This window comes from Ambystoma mexicanum, chromosome 8 (assembly GCF_040938575.1).
Source record: "Ambystoma mexicanum isolate Mex_15411 chromosome 8, UKY_AmexF1_1, whole genome shotgun sequence".
Lineage (NCBI taxonomy): Eukaryota > Metazoa > Chordata > Amphibia > Caudata > Ambystomatidae > Ambystoma > Ambystoma mexicanum.
The window spans coordinates 1,322,607,846-1,322,632,824 of NC_090929.1; the positions used below are offsets into that span (position 1 = coordinate 1,322,607,846).

General features: G+C 45.7%; 1 protein-coding gene across 1 annotated transcript in view; it reads left to right on the forward strand.

Annotated features, from left to right (window-relative positions):
- Positions 1-2,685: 2,685 nt before the first annotated feature.
- TCERG1L (transcription elongation regulator 1 like) overlaps positions 2,686-24,979 on the forward strand; it is a 1,760,733-nt gene continuing 1,738,439 nt past the window's right edge. The window contains exons 1-2 of the mRNA XM_069611442.1: positions 2,686-3,162; positions 5,822-5,968. Coding sequence (XP_069467543.1) covers positions 2,893-3,162; positions 5,822-5,968 — 417 coding nt within the window. The 5' untranslated portion in view covers positions 2,686-2,892. The remainder of the gene's footprint in view (positions 3,163-5,821; positions 5,969-24,979) is intronic.

Below are 24,979 nucleotides of genomic sequence, written 5' to 3' on the forward strand. Positions count from 1 at the left end.
GTATAAAAGGAGAATAGAAAAGGACCATGGACTGACCCTTGAGGAACACCATGATCAAGCAGAAAAGATGTAGAAGTGTTACCACCCCAGGAGACAGCACAAGTATGGTTGGATAAGTAAGATGAAAACCACAATAGAACAGAACCACAAAGACCAAAGGAAGAGAGAGAATCCAGAAGCAAAGACTGATCCACAGTGTCAAAAGCAACAGATAGGTCAAAAAGAATGAGAACAAAAGAGTGTTTAGAATAATAAGCTGCAAGAAGAGAATTAAGGACACAAGTCATGGCTGTTTCAGTGGAGTGACGGGGACGAAAGCCAGACTGAGTAGGGAGAAGAAGAGATCGACTAGATACAAACATTGAAATTTGTGAGTAGACAAGACGCTCAAGAAGCTTATATGCCCTACTGCAACTACTTGTCCTCTCTACGGCCTTCGATCTCATTGACCACAACATACTCTGCCACCACCTCACCTCTATGGCCAAATTCTCTTGAAGCGCTACTGCATGGATCATATCCTTCTTACGGGGAAGGACCTTGCAAGTATTCTCTGACTCAGCATTCACATCACCAATCATCATGCTCTTCAGGGTGCCACAAGGATCTTGCCTCTCGCCCACTCTCTACAACGTATTCACACAACCCCTTTTTCTCATCCTTGATGCACTAGGTATCACCTTCACCAACTACTCGGCCGATAGTCAGATCCTACTCACACTTACAGGCACCTATGACACTGACTCCAGAACTCTCAACAACACCTACACTACCATCCAGACTAGGATGGCTGCCATCGGCCTATGTCTGAACTCTCACAAGATTGAACTTCTCCTTGTAGGTTCCACAGACACTCTTAAGAATCTTGACAGTCAATTCAGCCACTTCACCATCAATTCCATTAGAATCCCGGTATCAGAAGCAGTGAAAACACTGGGAGTTTACCTAGACTCCAATTTATCCATGACTAGGCAAGTTAATGCCATTGCCTCCTCGGCAGCATACCATGCCAAGCTCTTGAATGCAGCCAGACCATTCCTCTCCAAGGACAGCTGCACCAACATAGCAAGAACAATAACCGTATCAAAGCTAAACTACTGCAATGTCCTCTTCCTGGGAACATCCACAAAAAAACCTAGAAAAACTGCAAGTCATCCAGAACAATGCACTACGTGCTGCAAGGGGTATCTCGAAAAGGGAACATATAACGGCAGCAAGGAAACAAGCCCACTGGCTCCCAATCAGAGAACGGATAATATTCAAAACCTTGGCATTAACTCATAAGTGCATCCACCAGACAGCACCCTCGTACTTATCACGAAGGATACACCCTGCCACATCGATGAGACCAACCAGAACTCCATATACCAATATGCTTATGGTGCTTCTGGTCAAAAGGGTTAGAGCAGGAGGCGCTGTCTTCCCATCCTAGCCTCATTAGAATGGAATGCCCTATCATCACCCCTGGGTGCAGAAGAATCACACATAGCATTCCGAAAAGCCATGAAAACCATGCTCTTCTCCCAATCCGGCTCCACAAATCTCACATGACTGCACAGCAGCATTAAGCTAGAATGTCTATTTGTTTACATTACCTGGGACTGAATTGGATACATCTTTAACCTGTAAATGATGTAAATGACTATCCAACGTGTATTTTCCCTTGTAACTAAGCTCCCCACAAGTAACAGCGCTGCGATGCCCAAGGGCTGCTTGTGCGCTTTACAAATGTAAACAATAAAAAAGTAAGATAAATAAATAAATCTAACCATTTGCTGGTATTTCCTCTTGAGGTATCGCTATACTGATAACCATACGTCATTTTTGTAATTCGATCCAGTGCTTGGAAACTTTCTAGAATACAGACATCTGTGTGGCAAATGTATTTACTTGAAATGCTCGTCACTTGAAAGGGGAACTTACTCAAAGTGCCCGTCTTCTTTCGCTGTTTTGCATAATTAATTTGCAGCTCGGTGCTTTCGAGCGTTTTGGATGCATAAAGCAATGTGCTAAACGAGATGGTCTGAGTAGACAGATACATGTGTGCAACACTGCCCGGCGGGCCGATTGGCTTGAATGTATTATTTATAGACGTCAGAATTCCTCTGTTGGTCCCAATTGTTAGGGCCGCCTCACGTTGCATTAGTTGACCTGCTTTTATATTCGTATTGATAAGTTGCCTTGTGAGAATAATGCGTATGATTGCATTGCTCTCTGTACACACCGACTCTAAAGTGCTATTGGTTTGAAGCCAGCAGTGGCGAGTTTACAGGTCACGGAAAGGTTAGAACGCGCGGCATAGGAAGAGCAAAGTGTGCTGAATGAGGCCAACATCACGAGGACCCTTAATTCCGCGCAGCCACAGACAGAACGAATGGGTGAGAGGGCCGTTCGCAGATGCAGCAACAGACCGTGCAGCGGGATGGATGGAAGGGAAAGGTTCGGGCAGTGGATAATGCGGGCAGCAACACCAATGAAGGCCACATCTCAGCGGCCTGAGCACAGTCAGAAGTCGCAATAAAAGGCAGAAAGGGAGGGTGGCTACTTGGGAAATACTGCAAACAGTGGGGAAGCCGGAGCAGGTACCAGCACCCCGCAGGCTGCATACCAAGCAAGAGGGAGGAACAGCCAACGGGCGGGGGCTGTGGGAGGAGCTGTGGGCGGGGACTTCCAGCGGCGCAGCCACTGACTGCTGCTGGATGTTCGCTGCCTCCGTTATACCGCCACCACTGAAAGACGGCTTGCTGCACTACTGCACGAATGGACATCCTAGTGCAAAAGGCCGCCTCTGTCCCCACGTTCTCGGGCTGTTGGGAGCACTGAGACTGAGCTAGGCGCCCTTCCTTCCCCGCCGGGCAGTCCCTGTGAGCGGCTGGACCCAGAAGATGTAGGATGCTCCCTGTACCAAGATTCAAACGGCAGCCCGTGCTCTGGCAGATGACCACAGAAGCACATCCCTGGATCTGGATGCTCCCAGCCCCCGCGGGGCTCTTCCGGATAGGTGCCGTGCCCCATCCCTTTCTCGTCTCCTCTCCACCTGCAGCGCCCTTCCTGCAGGGAGTCCCCGGCTGGCAGCTGCCCTGCGACCCCTTCCTGCCGTTGATGTCCGTGCCCTCTGCACCAGAGCCTGCTGTCCATCAGTACACTTTGCCGAACGGACAGGTAATTGCTTTTGGATAGAGCTCGCACTGAAATGAGAGACACGGTACCCCCCGCGGAGATCAGGGGTGTCGTGGACGTGCCCTGCTTCCTTACAAATCAGTTCTACTGTGAATGCCCACTATGTGGAAATTACCTCTGCCCAGGGGCGCGGGCCCTGTGAAGTTAGAACTCCCTGTTGTTAGCCTCTTGTAAAACAACCGAGACGAAAGTGGAAATGGACGCGAGGAGCGGCAATCCTGGAGCTCGTTGCAGCACACGCACTCGTACCCATCATTCAGGCACCCCCAGAATCTCGCGCATCACACTTTGCAGATTACACGGAACAGTTATCCCTGAGAGGGTTCGTTGCTCATCCCACTCCCAGGGGACGAGGTCACAGGCGCGCGAGTGCGCAACACATATGCGGCCAAACACACTTCTATACCGAGGATATTGAGGTGCTGCTGTGCGTTATAAGAGAGTGGCATGCAGCATGTCCCGCTCGAGTCACATGCGCTATGATTGCGGTGTAGAAAAGACGTGCACTGTTAGCATCCGCGCTTTACATGCAGAGAAGCGAGAGAGCGCAATTAGCCAAGCCCCTCTCCTCTAAGTGGATTTCGCTCATTCGGTTGCGTTTTTAAAGTGAAGGCTGCGGTCGGTAATTATTACAGAAGATACACTCCTTTTCTGATGCTAGCAGGTACTCGCCCAGGAGGAGAAAGCTCTCAGCAGCGCGAAATAGCCATGAAATATGTTAGGTCAGTTAGGCCTTGCGATGCACCTGCTTAGCAGACAGGAAACCTTGACGTGTTCTGTATTTCTAACACATACTGCTGCGGGTGTGCACCGAGTCACACGGTACTTTCTTCACCCGGGAGTCAGTCCAGTTCATTGCTTACATATATGTGTCCTTTCCATAGTTTGCGTAATTGTTTTTTGAGGGGGTGCGTTCAGTGTCGTGCCAATAAGTTGCCCCTAGAGGCATTCCTGGACCGTGTGACCTCCTGCAGCATGCCTTTGCTTCTGGTCAAGGCAGGCATACCCCCAGCGTGCTCCCAGCACCCGCCCTGCCCTGTTGAATGCGCGTTCTGTAACCCTAGAAATCAGAGAGCCGCTGCCTGGGTAGCCCAAGTCCACGTAATAGATGGCTTTATCATACAAACATCATGATGCTGCGTAGAATAAGTCAACCCTTCTCCCCAATAACCCCCCCCCCATCCCCCTCTCCGCAACCCCTTCCCGACGTCCTTTCTTTGGTGTTATATTGGAAATTAAATGAATCTGTGGTTAGTCAAACACCCACGAGGAAGGAATAACACGGGGATGTTTAGGGGAGATGTGCCCGCAGATGTCGGCCTGATTTCCTCATATGAGACCCCATGACTCAAAACGTAACCGACTGCTGCATACATGGTGCCCCCGCCAAGCACTCAAAGTAGGCGTGGCCTGACTTTCAGACAGTTCAGCTGAGCTTCCTTCCAAAGAGCTCGTCTTTAAGAACACTCGTTTTTCAAATTACTCATTTGCTCTTTTAGAACAAGCAGGCCATTTTAAAAACATGTCTTTTAACGCGCCAATGCTGAGGAAAACGAATTCCTCCATTTTAAAATGCGACGAGTGATGCGAGTGCCGCGCAGATCACAGTGGACGTCCTGTGCCCAGCGCCGAGTGCATTCCTATGAAGCAATGAGAATGCATTCCAGGCGCTGGCTGCATTCGCCGCTGAGACCTGGCTCCACAGCACCCCAAGAGACGCGCAGAACCGTCCCCATCCGCCAATATGAGCCCCGCCACAGGACCTACTCGTGAGATTTCACGCTGGTCTCTCGGGAGATATCCGCCGCGCGCGGGGGGGCCGGGGATGTGCTCGACAGATGAAGCGCATGTCTTCAGATGTAAGAGCGCCGCGAACGCTTCAGACGCACTTCTCATGAATACGCATGAGTGCGCCGGGCGCGCGATGCGTGTCCCCCTTCTGGAGTTACACACAGCGTTCCCGCCTGCACCCTTACTGTAGTAGGGGAATGCAATATTAGTCAGGGCGAAGTATGTTTATTTTTTTAATTGTCATTATGATTAATATTAATAATCTTAAAGATAATAAAGGGACACAACTTCCAGAAGAGGCACACCCCTAAAGTGCCAGGCTATTATGCAAGTCTATGCAAAAAGGACGAGCACACTCGTTCTTGGCAGTTTATGCTAAGTCATTCTTGGTGTAGCCTGTTTTAGAAGAACGCCACAGATCTATATGGTCAAAGTAATCAACTTATAAGACAGCGTTATACATGTGTCATCATCACTATATCGTATATGCTTTATTTTAAACGTTTCATGTTATACATTGAACTTTTGGTCTTTGCTTCAAAAATGACAGTGTTCCAATTGTTGATGTGTTTTTGCCTGTTAAATGAATGTGTTGTTTCTCTTACTAAAAACGTAACCCGCGGATGCCCATGTCCCCTTGAGAGAGTGGTATGGTGGGGGGGGGGGGTTATGAAGTATATTGCAGAAGTGATAAGGGGGCGCTGGGCATTCGCTGGCCCTGCTCCAGACAGCGCCGCTTCATTTGAAAGCAGTGGCGGGCCTGAGAGACCCGCGCCATTGCTGGTGATGTATCTGCGCCATGTCGCTCTAGAAGGGTCTCTAATCGACCTGTTGTGGCTTCCTATTTCAGTGGGTGTTTGGAGGTCACTCCCCAGTCGCAGGCTTCGCGCCTTCGCCCGGCGTGGAATTTGCACCTGTTTTCCCACCCGTGTACGCAGCCGCCGTACCACCACGTGCTGGAAAGCGTTGGCTGAAAAAGAGGATTCCCACCTGCAAGGTAATCCCCGCCATCACCTCGATGCATGGAAGCGGTCTTTGTGTTCCGTTGACCAGAGGGCATTTTACAAGTGTATAGCTCTGGACAGCTGGTGTGTGCACTCTTTAACGTACAGTTTCAGTTCCATGAGTAATGCATGCTCTATGTATAAGGCCGCTCGCAAACGTGCATGCATGCTTTACGTTCATTTACAACCTCCACATTCTGACACAGCAGCCACTGATAGGGGGGGTATGTACAGTAAAGCATCTTTCATCAAGTTGTGCTCCTTCGGTATATTTTACACATTTCAGTGTTAATGGTTTTGTCGTTCTTCATTTATTCACACTATAAACCTTGCCCTATTATATGATAATTCTAATTTCACAGACCTTCTTCCTCTCTCTCTCTCTCTCTCTCTCTCTCTCTCTCTCTCTCTCTCTCTGTTTGCCCTCTCTCTCTCTCTCTCTCTCTCTCTCTTGCTCCCTCCTTCTTCTTCACTCTGGATACTTCCCTTCTCTCTATAAGCTAATAACTCTGCTCTTTCTCGCTCTCTCTCTCGCTCTCTCCTTCTCTTCACTATCTCCTGCTCTGACTCCGTACCTTAATCTGTTGCTTGCACGCTCTTCCATCACCCCCCCTCTCCTTTACCACATTGTCTTCTTTTTTTATATTTCATTTCTTACTTGAGCCCCTGTCCTCTCACCCTCTTTCAGCCATTCCTTCTTCTTTGGGCGAGACTCGCTCACATTTTCTCTATTTACACCACTCCCCTGTCTGTCAAACTCGCATCTCCCTTATCTTCTTGCTCTTACTCCTATCCCCTTCTTCTGCATGCTGTATCTTCTCTCTCCCCTCTCTGCCATTTCCTCTCATTCACCTCCATTCCCCCCCACCCTCCCGCCCCCCTCTCTCTTTTTCTCGGGGAATCCCACACACAGCCAGCGTATCATAGCTGGCCCTCCAGTAAAAATGCCGTGGCATTTTCCACAAGAAGAATTACTGTGTCATGTGACCCCCTGAAGCTCGTTAGATTATCTAACAATAAAACAAACAAGTGTTGCCGGTTCTACAGGAAGTCAGCACGACTCTCCCATCTCATGGTAATGGATTTGCTATGCAATCATGCCTGGCAGGGTGCCCCAGCTGAATTCAGCAGTTGGCAATATCACTAGAAATGGTGCAGATGAGAAGAACACCAGGACATAGATTTGATCCAAAATCTATAAAATGCAAGCCACGCGCAAGTGGAGAAGGCTGAAAATAATTCACTCACCTTAGCGGCCGTAGCGGTAGCGCCCTGGGCGGCAAAACGTGGTGCCCACCCTCAAGTGCACCCCTTGTAATGGAGGGGGGGTGCCACATTTGTCAATAGGTTCTGATGTTTTGCATCACCGTCCTGTTTTTATTACATGCGCCCGCTCCAGAGGGCAGAGCTCATTTAATTTAATTCTCCTACCACGCCAGCTCCGGGCAGACCTTGAAAGACTCCCCTGTGCTGGCATGGTGGGGGGCTAATGGCAGGGCGCCCTAGCGGTTGCCCAGCCCACCCACCCCTAAGGCCGACCCTTACTTCAGTTAAGTTAAGGGCTTTAGCCCGTAAACAGAAAGACTCGTATTTGGGCTTGTGTTGGTCATCATAATGATCACAATCCAGAAGCTAGTTAATGCAGGGGAGGTCCTTTAAAAAAAAAATTGAAATTTCATGAAGGAGACCACCAAAGTCCCCTGCATGCCATTTTCTTCACTCACAAAGTGGAGTGCAATCATGAAGAGAGTAAATAAGGGTGAAATCGACTTTACTCTTCGCTTCCACATATCATGGGGAACACCCACCAGCAGCCACCCTCAGACACAGCTCAGCTCTAACTCATACTCCCATGGAGCATTCTTTCAAGCACCCTGTGAACACTCTACTGAGCTATAAATGAATAGTCCATTTATCAGCCTTTTTCCTTAATACAAAGCAGGACTAGCGCAATGCACACCACCTTCCGCCCACATTCTGCGAAGCAACCAACTCATGGGAGCTTTCATTATCAACTCACCCACCAAAAGTTTCACAACTAACAAAGCACACATCAATATTGCCAGAAGAATCTGTAAAACACTCAACTTGGAAAAACTTGTATCATTAATGGAGGCCAACAAACCAAATCCATGAGTAACAGATCTCTTGGGGCTGAGATAACTCACAGGGAGGCTCTTCAGAAGCACTGTAAACTATTACCACTGAAAGACACCACCATTTCAGAAAAATAGACAACAGCTTCATGGTTTGCCCCTCGTCTAAGAACCATGCAGAACACCTTCAGAAAACTAGAACGAGAGTAGAGAAAACAATACGAGCAGAAAGGCAAGGCAGCTTGCCAATACAACAAAGTGGCACTATTAAATACCAAAATACTTCGCTACACAGAAAGCATCAAACATCAACTCACCTAGAGAAAGACATTTCAGAAATCATAAACGAAATGTGAAAACCTACATCATGCAACAAATCACACAAGCCTTCCCAGCAATTGTGCATCACCCACATCACCAATCACTTCCTACATGTTGTGAAGCAGATCACGCAAGGGATAAAGACAGCTCAGACCTATGAGCTTCATTAAATCTTCCTAACTGTCAAACCTAGCACAACCGCAAAGCTCCACCAATTTGGCCCAAGCACAGAAGAGGATAAACGAAAAAAAAAACATGTGAAAGAAAGGAACAAAGTAGGCTCCAGGTGATCCCGTCCACCTGGTAATCTACTAAGAAATGCTTGCCAAGGAAAACATCTTGGTTTCGTTTTGCAAATGGATGACCTCTTCATTGGCAACAGAAATTATACTAAGATCCTTCAAGACGACAGAAATTAAACTACTCCTCCAAAATCCCACCGGAGACCCACATGAGTGCACTAACTACTAACCTGTGTTAAACATACCCTAATCTGGTAAATCCTTCAGATGTAGGTGTACATCCAGTCCTAGAACACCTAGACTTCAACCCAATTTTAGATCATGCAGAGGTAGGATTCAGACCAGTGCGCGGAACGGAGTCAGCCCTCTTATCTATCTAGGAAAACCTCAAAATCAATACAGACAGTAATATCACATCGGCCCCCATATCTAAGTGGCCTTTCACTTTGTTAACCAGAGATCCATAATCAGAAGACTGGAAAAAGTGGAATCGCCCAAGACAGCAAATTGTTTCCTCATGCATAGACGATAAATCACATGGCTTCCGTATTTCAGTTCCTTCCCTTGGAATATAACCTGTGGAGGTACTCATGGATCACGTTTATCACCTCTCCGTTTTAATATCTACAAGGCCCCACTTACGACGCATATAAAAAACACACACTCACCTGATACAATTCCCCATATGACATACATTTTCCTTTGACTTGCACCAAAGGCCGGGGACAGAAGTGTGTTTAATAAAAACGTCAAACATCAAAATGATGTAAGGAATATCCAATAACCTGAAGGTCGCATGCAAATTTCAAGCTTCAAAAAGTGTGTGCAACATTCATTACCATTTACCTGTGAGACACCTTCAGTAACTGTTCCACTCAATCCATGCCTGTGAGTCACATGCTTAATAACATAGCATACTTTCCATGGATACCACGAACACTGCAACCAAGCAAGGCACCCAGTTTAAAAATGCAGAAATAACCCAAGGAGATCCATGGTCAGGCTTGGGGAGATAGTTGCCAAATGCCCTCAGAATATCACAGATTTTACACTAAGCACCTGGCCTCTTAAAAAACCCTCATACAGCCATACATTTTCAAAATGACCAGCTAGAATGAGGCCAACACCTCCCTCACCAACTGCCATGCACACGCGAGGACATGGATGACTACATGCCAACTAAATCGCAACCCAGAAAAATATAGAAATCCTGACTGTGTCACCCTTTGCAGCACAGAGGTACCACTACATTGGCCTGTGATAATAGGTACCCGCCCATAAACCTCAACAATAATCAAGTACCCTGGGATCATTATGGACGACCCTCATATCCTGGAAACAGAAATCAATGCACTAGTAAAAAGGGCCCGATTCATGGACATTTTTGCACGGTTCAAAGTGACTTTGCACTGCTGAAAAGTGAATTTGCACTGCCGACACAAACCCTGATTCATGGAACCACGGAAGTCTGAAGTAGTCATAATTCAAGTAGGAAATTAGCGTGCCATTAGGGTGCCTTTGATACAATACCACATGACTCTGTAGGGAGAATCAGAGAGCAGTGTTCTAGTAATAAAGAAAGAGGCACATTTTCTGCCAGGGGAATATTCAAGCACTAGCCTACGGGTTATTCCAATGTGTATATGTGATTTTTAAGTATATTGGTTAACCCAATGTACATTTGCACCAGCCAAAACATTTCTTTTGATTAATCATGTGTTCAAATCAGATGTTCCAGCTCATAGTTACCATTTTTCAGTGTTCGTTTGTGTCCATAGGATCAATTCAGTTACCGTATATTGAACGTCTTTTTGTTTAAGGAATGCATTGACTTTAATTTTGAAATTTTGCATTAATTGGGTATTTTCTCTTTAGATCTGCATCACTTTCCAGTTATAGTTAATACGTTTATTTTTAAATCCAACTGTGACTGTAGTTGGTGTAATTAATATGCTTTGTCCTTAATCCACACATGTGATCTGCCATTTGATCTGATTTCTAAGTTATGATACGTTTTAATGAACGATATGGATGTTAAGAAACATTGGAAATCAGCAAATTGTATTGCTAAGCCATGTTTTATTGAGCCGTCACACATTATGCAATTATGCACTATTCTGGACTTATATTTAAGTATTTGTCCGCATGTAATGTGATGTGATGTTGTCTTGTCTATTGCAACATTTGGCATTCTAGTGGACACGAAGCTGTTGAGAGGAGAAGGAAGCATGATTTGAAGCCTATTGTGTTGAGTGTGGATTAAAATACTGTGCTTACTGTGTGCGGGTATATTTCTCGGCCAGTTAAGGTGATGGCACTTGTGATATTTACTATCCAAAAGGGAACCCCTTGTCAAGGTTCCTTGCTTATTTCCTACTAATGATTTGTGCAGTGAGAGCAAGGATGTGTCAAGGATTATTGAAGGGATATGTGTGGGAAGCCTGAGGAAGGAATGAAGTGTTCAGATGGTTTTAGTGTGTTCAGGGGTGGGATTACTAGCCAATATTTGCCTGTAGTGCGAGTGACATGAAAGGGCATAACAAGACACAGCATAGCATCCTCTGTTCACTTCTACCACGGGCCTCCCAGAGAGCTCTTATTTCCACTTTCTTACTTTTCCGTGTTCAAACTCTGTCTTTCAATCTGTCTGCCTGTCTCTCTCTCTCTCTCTCTCTCTCTTATCTCTCTCTCTCTCTCTCTCTCTCTCTCTCTCTCTTATCTCCCTCTCTCTCTCTCTCTCTAGTGCCTTATCTCTCTCTCTCGCTGCATCTTGCTCTAATACATGCATTGTAAAACATATGTAACAAAGGTCAGGGAATGGGAGTTGAGGGTGTGGGGCTCACTGGGCAATCCACAATTACCCTAAATGTAGTGCTATCATTATGGACTGCATTATTCTTTAGGTTCAGAGCTGCCAAGTTATGAAAACCCCAGACATTCATTTCAACGTTCTTAGAATGTTGGCTGATAGGTTCTGAGCAGTAGCAACCCTCATTCTAGCTTGCTCAATGGTATGTCCAGTGGCTTCTGCTGGAACATGTTTCTGTCGGATCTGCGTGATATTTCCGTCGGGGAAAAATCTGCGACGGAAATGTTTGCATGAGAAATGTACACACTACAAATGTTCATACATTTCCCATGTGAACATCCAATAGAAAACCATACATACATACATACATACACTCCCACCCACACCCACAACACACCCCCACCACCCTACTTACCTTTCCTTCCTTCGCGCTGGGTCCCTGCAGCGCCGGTTCCCTTTCACTTCCGTGATCGGGAACCGGCGCCGCAGGGTCTTTTTTTTTTTGTTGGGCAGCTGCAGGGTTTTCCCCCACAACCCCTGCTCACTATACTGTATTCTGTATAGCATAGTGAGCGGGGTGTTGCGGGGAAGGGGACACAACCGCAGCCCCAGGCTTTTTTCTTTTGCTTGGGTGAGCTGCGGGGTTGTCCCCTCCACACCCCACTCACTATACTATACAATATAGTGAGCGGGGTGTTGCTGTTGCGGGGGTCACCCCTGCAGCCCCCATTTTTAAATTTTTTCTTCTTCTGGCGGGGGGCTAAGGGGGTGGGGTGTTGCAGGGGACATCCCCCCAGCCCCATACCGACCCCAACGAAACACCTAAAGACATACCTCAAACATTTCGAACTTTTGGTAGTGTGTGTTTTAGGTCTTTTGGTGGGGTCAGTAATTTGTATTCGTACTTTTCGTTCGAAACCTTTTTATTAGGGTATTGGCCATCAGGAAAAGAACAACGCTTCTCGGCATTCTTTGGGCAATCTTAAAAGGGACTTAGAAGCCTTTGCTGTTTCTTCAAGAAGTTTACCACAGTTTGCTATCAGGAACAACCGAGTGAATGGTTTGTATATAGGCTTCTAGTATGGTAGTGTAAGTCCTATTTACATCATCAGAGTAAGATTCAGTTGTTTGTACCGATGTACATGGTCTCTGCAGTTTTCCCTGGACTCATAGAGAAATGTAAAATGTGTCTTATTCATAACAGATGCATCATTTGTTACTTTAATAATAAGTCAATGGGCCTGATTTACAAAGTATTTTCCAATGGGGTTATGCCATTGTAAAACACGTTTGCAAACCAGGCCCAATGTGTTTTGTATGTTGAAACTGTATATTGCAAGCTTTTATATACCATGAGCTCTGTTGGAGGAAAGACCATCACTGGTACTACCAGTAACTTAATGTTTTATGCATTTAAGACAGAGTAATCATTTGGTTCTTTATTTTTTAGATTTTCTATTGTGCATTAGTTTATACATGAGAAAAAACTTCAAGCACATTTAGTAGGCAGATAAAAACATCAAGAGAGGGAAATGTGCATACAATAAGAAAGTAAACAGTTTTAGTACATTTTGTATTTAAAAGGAGTTAATACAACATTTCTTTTAAAATATTGCGACTTCATGGGTTTAAAAAAACATATTTGATTTTCCATATCTCGTGGGCAGCTGCTGTGACGAAAATAGACTAAGATCCAAGCAGACAGGCCCAGAATTGGTCGTGGGTGACATCCTCGATGTTACTGACAAATCTGCCATACCCTTTGTATAGAGTGGTTTGAGAGACATACAGTTGGTCAGTAAGTGCCTAGACGTCTCCACTTGCATGTGGCATAAGCGGCAGGTGCGTTTCTCCAGCAGGATGTTTTTCCAGGAGCCAATATGCGGCATGGTGGGGAGGTGATTCACGCAGAGACGAATTATAAAACCTTTGAGCAGAGTTTGGTTAAATAGGAACGTGGTTTACAAGGTAAGAAACTCTGGTGGGAATACTCCTTATGTCTTTTGATCCCCTGTAGTCTTTCAATGTTTTTGTCATATCCCATTTGGCAGATTTGATTTTAATGTTCTTTTCATAATTTGGGTCGGTGTTAATAATGTCCAGGTCTAATGCCTCAAGATCTGTCACAGTGCAGGATTTCAGCTCTTTGATGAAAGCGTTTTAAGTTTTCTGAAGCTTTGTTTATGCCCAAAGGTTGTAGTAAGGCATTGGAGTTTGGACATGTGGGCAATCGTTCAAAGTAGAGTACGGATCTTTGGATGGTGAAGTTAGGCCATATTCCAGTATTAGTGACTCGACCGGGACTGATTTTGGAATGTTTATCACTGTACGTAAAATGTTCCCTTCTAGCCCTTCGAGCCATGCCATCAAGTGAGGTGGTAGCACGGCAAGAGCGTACGATTTGCTGGGTGTGATGGATGTGTGATAGATCTCCAGTAAGCCTTCGATGGTGTATCCACCTTGATGGATCACATAGTGTCTGACTTCAAGCCATTTTCTCCATGTTTTGGCTATGATTTATTCACCATAGTGAGCAGAAGAGAGACTTGCAGTGATGGCAAAGCCACGATAGATGTACTCTTTGACAGTTACCAAACGGATGCCATTCAGACTCCACTTGTCCTCTCTGTCACTTTTTGAGGACCTTCCCAAGATCATGGTCATGGTCTTGCTTATGTTTATGACCATTTAGTTTTTCCTTGTGTACTCAGCGAGTGCATCCAACAATCTTTTTATGCCTATTTGTGCCTGATCAACGAGCATGGGGTCATTAGCTGAAGCTAACCATGGGTGTGAGTGTTGTTATTTTAGTTGGACAATTCTTGGCTTTCTGTATTGCTCAAACAAAGTCAGCGGTGAGCAAGTTATACAGGGTGGGAGCAAACATGCAGCCTTGGTTGAGCCCGCAATTTGTTTGGCGGTAATGCGTCCTTTGAAATTCAGATGGGTAGATATGTATTCAAAGTGGTGCAGCTGTGTCATTCATTAAACATTAGCCCATAAATCTAACAGTCTAAATTGGTTGTTGAGGCACACAACTTGCATTTTACACTGCTTGCTACTAAGGCTCATAAAAATATCTTTTCAAAAGAAATCTGTATAGCATCCAACATGGTCACATAAAACAAGTTTGAACAAACGTTCAAATCCCAATTACCCAGGGTTTTAATCACTTTTTTAGAAGAATGGTGTAACCCCTAACAATCTTTTAACTACAGGACTCTACCACTCCAAAATAGAATACAAAGTTACATGATATCATGTGTACAAAGCCACGCACTGATTGATAACAATCCTTTGGAGCACGATTAGAATATTGCTGTGTACCATGCCCCAGTTTACCAGCCATGTCCATGCAAATAGGGCATCAGTATTTATGTAAATTCGATAGCTGTATCTGGTGTATGGGGAATAGTTACATAGAATGTGAATATGTGTGTTGCTATGCATGTGTTCATCTGCACAGTGTAGTTTGCTTTGCAGTGCAGTATCTTCCTAAGCTTGGGGAACACTGCACAAATCAATGCAGATGCCACTGAGTACATGTCTCCCATTTGAAAATTACATTGCTGCAGTTCGCATCTGATTCACTTTGCTGGTGTTGTAGTACTGCTTCATGTTGTGGTCCATGCCAAAGCTTTATGTGATGCTGTTTACCCAGAGATAATTTATGGACCACAGCGCCACCAATCAGTCATGATGCTTAAAGTAAGTGGGCAGTTCCTGGAGGTTTCATGAACTTGGTTTTAGCGAGCACTCATGTGAGTTTAGGCAGTTCAGTGGTCTGCACACTCTCACACTCAGAAATGGGGCCTGCAGGACATGCACTGGACATTCTCTGTTTTGGAGCATGATTTGCAGTATTTGCTCCCCTTCCGCGTCATATGCTCACTTTCATTGTTTTTTTTTTTTTTAAACAATTGTATTCATTTTATTCAAACAACAAATAACAAACCCAACCCAACTTACGGTGGTTACATATCTTGCTCATAAATGCACATACATTGGTACTTTTTCACCCACTGTATTTCCCGTACCACCCCCTCCCAAGCCTACTTTCTCCCATTGTCAGTCTCCACCTCTTGTGGTGGGGAGACCTCTTCAGCCACGCTTATTGAATCATCATCACTTGGTCCATCATACGAGGGCCCAAATAGCTCTGCTATTAATTGTCTCCAACCCGCTAGGGCTCCAGCTTCATCCTCTATGTCCCCTTTACATGCTTCCTGCCATGCCGCTATTTCTGCCTCCGCCCACTTCTGCATGTCCCTCCACCATGTCTCCACACTGGGCTTGTGGCACGCTTTCCATCCCATTGCAATCCTTCTCTTCGCCAGTACATATGCGAGATCTTTCAATTTACTCACATGTTTAAGCTTCCGCGGTCTGGTGAACCCTCCCAACAGGCAAGCCCACACCGTATCCACCTTCATGCGGATTCCCTTGTCCTCCATTTTCTGTGCTAAATCTCTCCAATATTTCGCTATCATTGGACATGCCCAGAACATATGCACCATTCCTGCGTTTTCCTCATTGCATTTGGGACACACTTGGCTTCCGGCGTTCTTAAACTTGGCTATCTTAAGTGGCATCAGATATGCTCTGTGAGTTATATACAACTGTATTTGTTGCAGCCTATCATTTCTCGATACTTTTTTATGATACCCCTGAGCCCTTACCCACATCCCATCACTCATCATATCCCCTACTTCCTCCTCCCAGTCCAGTCTAAGTTGCACCACTTCCTTGCCCACTTGAGTCATCATCATCTCGTACACTCTAGACGTTTCATGCCCCCCTTCTGCTATATCATATATCACATCTAGTGTGGTGTCCGGTTCCTCTGCAAGTTCCACCTCGGACCAGGTATCTTTAATTCATTGCGCCATCCCATGATACGTTATATATTGCCCAGCACTCAACCCCGTTTGTTCAACCAGCTCCTCAAATTCCAATATTTTCCCCTCTTGCCACACATCTCCCAATGTTGCTATTCCTACCGGTTCCCAATACTTCCTAATCATTAACCTTAGTTGCTTTTCTGTCCCCATCATTGTGACCAGTGGGATTTGCGGAGAGCACAGGGCCGGCTTGTCCATCAACCGGCATGCCCTCTGCCACATCCCCCACCCAAGGCCCAGCATCCCCGGACGACCTCTTAGCTCCCGCTTGGGTAACCATATCATTTCTCTCAAAAAGTATGGGGCGCAATCACCTTGATGCAGCCTATGCTCTAAGGTAGGCTCCGCAGAGAGCCATTTGGCTACATGTTACAACTGGCTCGCTACATAATATACTTCCCAGTTAGGTAATTTAATGCCTCCTTTCTCATGCGGGTTTTGGAGTTTCCACAGGGATACTCTGTTCCTCATCCCGTGCCATAGGAATTCTCTGCATATGCTGTCCTACTCAATAAAGAATTGTCGGGGTATAGAGTATGGATGTTCACGAAGCAATGCAACAGTCTGGGCAATGCCACCATCTTGAGCATCGCCCCACGTCCCATCATTGCTAAGGGGAGTTTCGCCCAGAACCTCATGCTGTTCTCCAGTTTCTGAACCGTTCTTTCTGTATAATGCCTATGTTCGGCTTCTGCTGTATGATATATGTCTATCCCAAGATACCAAAAGGTTGTGGCCTCCCACAGTATCTGGAGTACCGGCAAATTCTCTGCCAAGAGCCCTCTGTATCTGCCCAGCGGGAACACACAGGATTTATTTGGGTTCACGGCTATACCTGAGAGTTCAGCAAACCTCCCCACCACTTCCAATACATACTGCAGATTCTCCTCTGGGTAGCGCAGATACAATAGCATATTGTCTGCGTATAGTGAAATTAAATGTGATGTTTCCCCAACGACAATGCCTATTTCGTCATAGTGCTGCCTTAAATAAATCGCCAGAGGCTCCATGGCCAGAATGTACAACATGGGGGACCAGGGGCATCCCTGTCTGGTCCCTCTCCCAAGTTGCCACCTTTCAGAGATCACAGTTCCTGTCTTCACTCTCGCTAATGGCTCACTGTATAGGAGTTCTACTCAGTGAAGATATCCTGGTCCCATACCATAGTTGGCTAGGGCCGCCTTCAGCCAAGTCCATCTGACCGAGTCAAATGCCTTGATCGCATCCAGCGACACTATCGCCATTTCGCTAGTGTCCCCTTCAGTATGTTCGATAACTCGATGGAGTCACCTCAAATTATTCGAGATATTCCTATTTGGGACATATCCTGTTTGATCAGGATGAATTAGTTTGTTTATGACCTTCTTTAATCTGTTTGCTAGAACCGCTGTTAAAATTTTACTATCTTGGTTTAACATCGATAGGGGCCTATAGGAACCGCAGTCACTACCAGGCCTGTTGGGCTTGGGGAGTGGTATAATAACTGCTTTGCGCAGTGATTCCGGTAATCTCCCAACTTCATATGCTTCGTTAAGCATTTCCAGCAGTGGGGGGAGAATCTCAGCTTTATACTCTTGGTTCACTCAGGACCTCCTGAAACTACGCTCACAAAAACGATTGGCTCTCACAGCTTGGCAAACTAACCCCAATGGCCTCACTAGACAAGCTTTAAAAGACATCGCAAAACAATACAAATCTTCTATCATAGCTGCCAAAGCCAACTCCTTCAATACCAGGGTCGCCAACGCTAAATCAGGATCCAGGGAAATCTTTGCAATCTTCAGAGAATTGGAGTCTCCAACTCCACCCTCAAACCCCTTGAATAAAGACAAAGAATGGTGTAACGACATCCAAGAGGCTATGCTCAACAAGCTGAATACTCTACAAGAAAAAATCATCAGTCACCAAAAAGCCTTATCGCAGCAACTATCCAACCTACACCAGACCACCACCCCTTCCGGAATCCCAGCCTTCTCATTCCAGGAGATGACAGAAGAGGAAGTCCTAACCATACTCAACTCCATCAAGCCCTCCAATTGCAAAGGCGACTCATGTCGAGCCCAGCTCATCAAGGACAGCGCCCCCTCACTGGTACCGTTCTTCACAGCCTTCATCAACGCCTCGTTCAAATCCAACCAAGTGCCATCCTGCCTCAAAGAAGCTTGGGTCCGCCCATTATTGAAAAAACCTTCACTAGACCCCAAGGTACAAGGAAACTATAGGCCCATCACAACAGTTCCCTTCCTTCTCAAGATCCTGGATAAAGCTGCATACATCCAAGTTCAGAACTACCTAGAAGCTCATCACCTACTTGGTCTCCGGCAATCTGGCTTCTGACCAAACCATGGCACAGAAACAGTACTACTGGACCTTAAGAACCAAATTGATGACCTAAGAGACGTAGGCAAACCAGCTCTTCTACTTCTACTCAACCTCTCTGCGGCATTTGACCTGGTTAATCACGACACCCTCTGCCACCACCTCTCTACAGCGGGCAACTTCTCAGCAGAAGCCACTGCCTGGATGGCATCCTTCCTTAGGGGCAGAGAAATGAAAGTCTTCTCGGACACAGCCTGCACCCAGCCACATTTAATCAAATGCGGTGTCCCACAGGGGTCCTGCATATCCCCCACACTGTACAACCTTTTCACAAGGTCATCATTCAAATACCTCGATGCAATGAGCATCACTTACACCAACTATGCGGACGACACACAAGTCCTCATCCCTCTCACCGAAGACTACGAAGCAGACCAAAAAACCCTAATCTCCATTTACACCACCATCCAAACATGGATGGCTGAAAACTGGCTCTGCCTCAACAGCAAAAAAACAGAGCTACTCATCATCGGATCACCCCAATACGACTCCTTCATCATCCACAATTGCCACATTTTGGTCTCCAAAGCAGTCAAAACCCTTGGAGTCTACCTGGACTCAAACCTCACCATGGACAGACAGGTCAACGCAATCTCGTCAGCAGCAGCCTACCACTCAAAACTTATCACTACTGCAAGGCCCTTCCTCTCACAGGAAAACTCCCTCACCATCGCAAGAGCTATCATAGGCTCCCGCCTAGATTACTGGAATGCACTCCTACTAGGCACTTCAGCCAAAAATATTAAAAAGCTTCAAAAGGTGCAGAACAATGCCCTCCGAGCAGCCACGGGAATCTCAAAAAGAGACCACATCTCAGCCACCAGAAAATCCGTCCACTGGCTTCCGGTCAAGGAACGGATCCTTTTCAAATCATTGGCACTCACCCACAAATGTCGACACGACACAGCACCGCGCTACCTTGCTCAGAGATTCTCTAGGGCCCCCTCCAACAGACCAACTAGATCTAGCCACACCAACCGCCTAGCAATTCCAAAAAGCATCAGAACCAGAGCAGGTGGCGCCAGCTTCCCAGTCCTCGCCGCCACCAACTGGAACCTACTACCCGCCGAGATTAGAGGCATCGAATCCCACTTGGGCTTCAGGAAAGCAATAAAAACTATGCTGTTTGTATAAACCCCACCGGGGCCCTGTCAACTGTATAACCTCTGTAAAGGCAAACGTCCTTTTTCCCACGATAGGGGTAGATACGAGCTCGCTGTAACACCCTCAATCTACCCCTCCCTGCACTGCAACTAAGCCACTTTCTTTCAACAGCGCCCCGATGCCTCTAGGCTGCGTGGAGCTTTACAAATGTAAAAATAAAAATAAATAAATAAAAAATATGCCGTATACAATTTGCTTGGGAGTCCATCAGTTCCCGGGGTTTTACACGTGGGCAGCTGCCTCACCACTTCTTCTAGCTCTTCTAACGTGATCGGGGCATCTAGCTCCTCCCTTTCTTCCACACTGATTTGGGGTAGCCCAATGTCTTCCAGTATGTCTACTATCTCCCCTCTTTTGCTTCCCGTCTCGTCTCCATACAAGCGTCTATAACAGTCTGCAAATTCTTGATTAACCCCCTCTTGCGTATCCACTACGTCGCCATTGTCTTTCACTATTGTTCTGATTGGGGGCCTGAGAGTCTCGTTTTTGTAGAGCCACGCAAGGAGTCTTCCTGGTTTGTCGCCTCCAGCATGTTGCCTTTCTATGTGCTTTTTTTACATAATCTCTCCCAGTATCCTGCACATTTCGGCTGCAGGCCCAGTGCCATTTCTGCATCTGCCTTAGTGTTGCTGCCCGTTCCAATACCCTCTCCAATTCCTTTTCTGAGTCTTGTAATTCAGTCAGAATCCCATCCTGCAGTCCTTTAGACTTGGCTATGGCAATCCCTCTCACTAGCACTTTAAAGGCTTCCCAGAGTGTGCCCGCTGTCTTGACACTGCCAGTATTTATCTCGAAATAACTTATTATTTCCTCTCGCATATCCTCCCTGAATACACTATCTTTAAGCGCTTCTGCACGCAATCGCCATGTGGGTATCCTTCCCCTAGGGGGTTGGTATTGCCATGTTAGCAGCAGTGGCGAGTGGTCTGAGAGGACTCTAGCTTTGTACTCCGCCTGCGATATTTTGGTCAGTAACTCCTGCGTGACAAATACATAGTCCAGTCTTGTGTATAGGCCCTGTGGGGCTGCATAATGTGAATATTGTCTATCCTGCGGGTGACGTGTTCTCCATGCATCTGTCAGCCCAAAATCCGCCAATAGTGCATGTAGTGCCTTTGCAGCTGGGGTGTGTCTAACTATTTTATTGTCTGATCTATCTATGGTGGGGTTCAACACACAATTGAAGTCTCCCCCCCACAATATTGCACCCCCCACGCTGCCTCCGAGTGTACTATACAGGGTCCTAAAATACACAGCTGTATCTTGGTTCGGGGCATAAGTATTTACTATGCAGATCTCTCTATTTTCCACCATCCCTCTCATGATCACCATCCTGCCATCCGCCTCTATCTGCGAGCTCAGCAACTGAAACGGAACATGTGGGGCCACCCATGTGATTACACCTCTTGCATAGGTAGAGTATGTTGCCCCCACCACTGTCCCTCTCCATTTCTTCCGTACCACTTCTAGTTTTTCCTTCGTTAAATGAGTTTCTTGTAACAGGGCTATATCCACTTTCTGTCTGCGTAGGTACATCATTACCTTGTTCCGCTTCAGATAACTATTGAGCCCCCTAACATTCCAAGTGACTATCTTAAGGTCTCCCATGGTTCATCTCATTTTTTGTGAGGTGTAGGCTCACCCCATAACTCTTTCCCAACTATAACAAACCACAGCACACAACCCCTTCCCTCCCTCCTCCCCACCCTACCCCAACCCCAACCCCAACAGCTGCCCAGCTACTTCCCTGGATCTCAGGCTCCCCCGCTTTTGGGCCTACCCTGATACCCGGGCAAGACCCCAGCAGGGCGTCACCGCACTATCGGCGACCTAACTAAACTCTAAATGGGGGAAGTAAAGGTTGGTCCCGCAAGGTTCCTAGTCCAAGTCTTGATCGCAATATTAGTGGATCATGTGTTTCTTCCAGCCTGATCACACCCTTCAACAAGCTACTTCAATGACTATATTCCAGTCCCATAGTCTTAAGTTCTGACACCCCCCGTTGCCCCTCTCGTTCATTACTTATCCGCATCACCTCCTTCTCCTGTCCGAACGTCTGACTCCTGGGGGCATCCCTGCGTGTCAAGCCATCCTATTGCTTCTTCCGGAGTTTCAAAAAACAAAGTTCTGTGCTTGTGAAAAACCTTCAGTTTAGCTGGTGTAAGAGGATTCAATTCAACACTACAGCTAAGTCAATGCCTAGTCTGGGATACTGAATGGAAACCCTTATGGATATATCTTTATGTCCAGTTCATGCATTCTGGATGACTACCCCTATATAACACCCCTCTCTTGGAATCCCCCTGACCCCACTGAGCCAAGAAGTAGTTCTGTTTTGCAAGTTAAAAGGTTTATTTGATAATTTAAACAATCGATATATATATATCACACTTTATAATAATTAATAATTGAATATCACACTTAATCTGAGCAGTAATCAATAATGGATAGTCTGGCACCTGCACACTTGTGAATAGGAACAGAAGAATAAGGTGGTAGAGAATACTTTATATAAGTTCAGATGGATGTAATGTTGAATGAAAATGCAATACAGAAAATACTCAATATGATTTCAACAAAACAATGTAATCACTTTTCTCTGGCAATCCCCTCCCCCCTTTATGCAATGCAAGGAAATGGAATGACAGCACACAGTTCTCAGAAATGCAATCAAATGTAATTCAGTTCACCCCAGCAAGCTTAGACTACAGAAGTTTGAAACACAGGCCCAAAATGCTTTTATATGTGCTGGCAATGAAGTGAAAAATATGCTAAAATGCTTTTATATGTGCTGGCAATGAAGTGAAAAATGTGCTAAAATGATTTTAATTCCCTCTGGAGGTTCAGGGTGAGTGGTATCTAGTTAATATTAGTCCAGGCTCACTCTAGCAATGATTCAGGGATGGTTCTTAAGAGGCAAACGAATTTTTAGCAAGGAAAGCAAGGAAGCTGCTGTTTTCACACGTGGAGAAATTTGCAAATCGCTGCAAATTCGCGAGTGCGGCAAAAGTGTATGGAATAGGAATGCGGATCTAGGTTAGTTGGAAAGCCAAGATTCCCAGCTTTCAGAGGAAAGTTACTGCAAGTCTCTAAGACAAACGGTCACGGAGATATGAGCGATATGGTAAAGGTCGTTTTTCCCATTTGAAATTTTAAAAGTTCAAAGTGACAAGTGACAGCTAGCAACTAGAAATGACAGGTGACAGCTTTGCAAATGACAGGTGACAGTTAGGAGGCAGTTCTACTTAGATTAAAATAGATTGAAATATATTATATTAACTAAGAGATTGGTTCTGCACAGTTCTGCTAGGTACTCACAATATATTTTTGAAATAAATGGGCCTCGCCACAGATCTGGTCAGGTTTTCTTCACTCGCCACGGACGGTTTCTGCGCACAGCGTCTGGGTCAGCTCTCTAGTTCTGCGAACAGCGGTCTGGTCTGTGGGTCCGGATACAGCGGTCTCCGGTTCAGCTGGTCTCTCTCTGGATACAACACTGCTCTCTGGCAAATGGCAAGAGTTCTTGCAAAGAATTCAAACAGCTCGCCTGGCTGTGATAATGGCAATGATTTGAGGCCTGCTAAAGAGGGATTTAGCTTGTAGTTGACCTCTCTGCTACAAATTCTGAAGTAAAGTCTTGGTCTCTGAAGGTGGATAGATTGAAGTCTCTATGTTGGCTCTCTGGAGGTTGATGGAAATAAAGTATGGATTTTCCCGGCAGAGCGTCCCGCAGCAGATGGAATAGAATGTCCCTCTCTGTCCTGACTGTCTGCTTTTATGTGTTTTGAAAATGGGTGGAGAGGCTAGCTTCCTAGGCCCTACCCCTCTCCACTTGTCATTGGCCACTTCATCCTCTTCCCCTTGATTGGGGGAATGAAATGAAGTGTCATCATGATGAGGTCTGTTTATGGTACAGAGAACCCACCCCTGTCAAATTACACACAATCTATATTTTGACCCAAAAGACATATTTGCACAGGTACACACATTTGTTTAAAATTACATGCACCCATCACATATCACAGGAGGTATACCCTGTCCAAATCTGCTCTTCCTGGGAGCTTGCATTCAGAAATGGCAACATTTGCACTTTTTAACTGGTTTCGTAATATCGGACATTACCCCAAATTTATACACATGTGCGCAAGGAGTATGGACATTACTTGATGAAGTGTCAGATTTTTAACATGAATACATTTTAAGTAATACCCTCTTAACTGCTAGTTTGCCCCCAGATCATGCCACCGGTTCTAAAAACCTCTTAAAATGTGGGCAGAAAAATCACAAGAATTATGGTATCATTTAAATAATTATGAGAAGTCCGTACTATGATTTATTCATCTTTTACTAAAACCATATTCTGGCTCCAAAGGGGTGTGGTTTCCCCCAGCACAAGGTTGAATTTCTGGTTTTTCCAGTTCTGCCAAGCCAGCTTGCTCTCACAGGCAGTGCTCCTCCCCTTTCCTTCCAGGAGGAAGCCACTTTTACGGCCCCCATAATAAAACATTTGCCTGGGCCCTGGAAGGCCCATTGTTCAAGAGGAAGCCATTTATGGCCACTTCAATAAACCTTCTGCCTGGGTCCTATGTTTAGTCTCTAGCAGTCCCTTGGTAATTCAATCAGAGAAGTGTCATATCCCTTTTGGTGGGAACAGCAAAAGGCAGCTAGGCCTGGGAACACAGCTGTTGTGCAAGTCTCAACTCCTGTCGGGGGTAGCTGGTGGGCAGAATTCAGTTTCATTAAGCCAGGTTTCAGATAAAATGTCACTTTTTGTTCCCCAGTTTAAGTCAAGACAATTTTTACCTATGCAGCTAGAATGCTGATTCTAAGTTTAAAACTATGACATTTAAACAATTGCAACCTATGTGACACTCAAAAGTAGGTCACTCATTTCTATTAAACATTTAGGTTTTTAGTGTCTTTCAGTCCAAATTTACTTAAACTGCTGAAATCCACAGCTCAGCCAGTCTTGTTATAAACCTTCAAGTCACTTCAGAATATAACTTTACATTGTATCCACCTCTCAGTAAGTCTTTCTTTGGCCTGCTTTGGGTTCATTTATTCAGTTTTACACAAAAAAAAGTCTGGTGTT